Source organism: Triturus cristatus, chromosome 8, assembly GCF_964204655.1.
Source record: "Triturus cristatus chromosome 8, aTriCri1.1, whole genome shotgun sequence".
Taxonomy (NCBI): domain Eukaryota; kingdom Metazoa; phylum Chordata; class Amphibia; order Caudata; family Salamandridae; genus Triturus; species Triturus cristatus.
The window spans coordinates 455071920-455074617 of NC_140591.1; the positions used below are offsets into that span (position 1 = coordinate 455071920).

General features: G+C 42.5%; 1 protein-coding gene across 1 annotated transcript; it reads right to left on the minus strand.

Annotated features, from left to right (window-relative positions):
* Positions 1-924: 924 nt before the first annotated feature.
* Positions 925-1917, minus strand: LOC146802314 (taste receptor type 2 member 40-like). The gene has a single exon (XM_085623745.1). It carries the CDS (start codon positions 1915-1917, stop codon positions 925-927), a length of 993 nt encoding a protein of 330 aa, XP_085479871.1.
* Between the last annotated feature and the right edge of the window lie 781 nt (positions 1918-2698).

Below are 2698 nucleotides of genomic sequence, written 5' to 3' on the forward strand. Positions count from 1 at the left end.
ATATGCCCCTATGTTTGCTGGGCTTGTGCTGCCCCCACAAATCTAGCTAAGGATACAACTTAACTTTTAGCATTCGATTTCAAATTCCGTCACGTTTACAAAGCAGTACAAAAAAATTAAATTTGCATTTCCATATATATATTTAAGTATTTTTAGAAATGTTGAAAAACTCTTACATATGGGTTTCAGTTGCAAGTGTCTGTTTAATAACAACAATAGATACATTACTGTTAATACGTTGACACTTGCAATCAAAGCCCATCTGTGAGTGTTTTGTTGTTATGGAGTGTCAAAATTTCCAAATACATTACAGGTTACTTGACCTGTGGACACACTCCACTTCCTTAGAGCTGGGACGAACACATATCACGAAAAATTTGTTGTAAATAATATATTTATATATGTAGATACTGAAGTTTGGGAAGCTAAGATTCACTGTTCATGGGCAGTGCTTGTGCACGGTCTCTTATGAGCTGCTGTAAACGTTCTAACTAATCTACAGTCCATATTGGAGACAACTCGAGCAAATCTAGAGTTTCAGTTAAAGTGCTTTCATTCGTGTCAGCCGAGAAACGTGACGAGTCTTGACCTTGCTGGTTGTGTTATCAGGACCCCCCAGCAGATTCGAAGCCTGTTAGAAGTGGAACATGCTGTATCCAGCGTGGACTCGGGATCAGGCTGAAAATCCATCTATCCATCCATCCACCCTTCCATCCATCTATCCATCCATCCATCTAGCCACCCATCCATCTATCCATCTATCCATCTTTAAAAGATATATATATATGCTAATTCTATTCAATTTTCTAAATAGTCGCAGACCTTTTGATTTGTGAACCTGCACGTGTGCATGGACCAAAGGCTAAGAAATGCTGTTCTATATGATTAAGTAGTTGGCATTTAGTCAAAGTATTTTGAATTGAATTAATGTGCAGATGTCCTTTGGGTGGAAATTTGCGAATTGTTGCTGGAAGCACTCTGCTTAGCCTTACAGCTCACACAACCGAGTATGGCATTTGCCACCGCTCTAAGCTTGCAGTTACTGAGGATCAGGATAACACAGTGGGCAGAAGGGTAAGCCACTTCTACTATGGGGGAGATCCATTCCCAACAACTTTGTTCTGCTATGCTGTTGATGGCTTGGAAAACGAGCATGATGAAATAGACCACAAAGATGAAGGTGAAAGCCAGCACACTCATAACAGCCCGGTAGTGAGCCTTCTTGTGAGAGGCTCCCAAACCAACATCATTGTTCTGCCCCATCTGCCAGGTGTGCCTGCCCAAGGATGCCACCAAGAGACTTGACGAGATGCAGAAGATGAAGAAAGGTAGTGCATACCCCACTGTATAGACATAGATCATTCCCTCACCATAGCAGCCGTACCCATAGAAACTTCCAGGATCCTGCCAATTGGGCTCGCTGATGCTGGTATCGTCGCTGCTATTGAAGTAGCACATGTGATAGAAATACCATGGAACTGGTAGACTCAACACCAATGATATCGCCACAGAGCATGGCATCAGAAGGGGTATCAGCCCAGGGATCCTTTCCTTGAGCCAGAGGAACACCGGGTGGGTGAAACTGGCAATCCTCACACAGTAGAACACATACAGCCACGTGGTGAACCAGAAACAGATGTAGCCGAGGCTAATATCTACAGCTAACAAAACCCTATCCACAGTTTCATCAGCATCAGGAGCAAGGGGAGACAGGTAGATGGCATGTTGCACCAACTTGGTGGAAAGCAGGAATAACCTGACCACGCACAGGCTGATTAGGATTGTATCGCTGATGTTCAGCTTTTTGCTCCTCTTCCAGTCTAGAACATTTACGCCAACTATGAGTGCATGCAGGAGTATCCCAATCAAGCACTCTGTCCCTGGGATGACGTCCTTCAATGCATCAAGCGTTTTCATCTTCAATTCCTCTTCCAGCAAGATCTTCGAAGGATGGACCAAGCAGGTGCAGATAGCAGACAAGTGTGCAATAATATACCACTGGGGTGAGGAACTCAGGCATTCGCCTAATCACCTGAAGTGGGGAGAAAAACATTTGTATATATTTCCAATGAAAAGCTAGCAGCTTTCCTGGCATTCAAATCTCAGAAGCGTGTTGATACAAAGACCTCGTTAGCCCTGAAGCCTCCACTCTGGTGTACAGAAGTATTTCAAACCAGAAATGCAAATTCCCATATTCAAAAACGACAAGACAGATACCTCAGCCGATGGGGACTTGTTGGAAAAAAAACCAAAATGCATTATTTACTTCTATTTTTTTGGGTCGAACATCGATAGAGGATAGGTGCTTTCAGTTTTTGGCAACTCGAATTTGCATCTAACTCCAATTTTCCTGTTTAACAAAATCCATTCTAATTTTACCAGGGAATTGCCAATGTTTGTAATGTATTTCCTTCTGTGTCTTCATAAAAATCCATCAAACTTCATTCATTGCTGGGACAGAAAGGAAACTATTCTCCTTAAACTTTCCTATTGACTTAATTCTGAAGTCCTTTGTAAAGCTTAGATGCGAAGGGGGTCAAGTGCTAGGGGTTTCAACATTCACCATATCAATGTATGGAAGGTCAATGAGTTTGCGATTGAATTACCAAGAAGTGGCATCATCTGTGCTCTACCTCTTTCCGTACATGGAGTTGTCAAGTATGTAAGCGGTAGGCATACCCCTTACAACATACGTGTA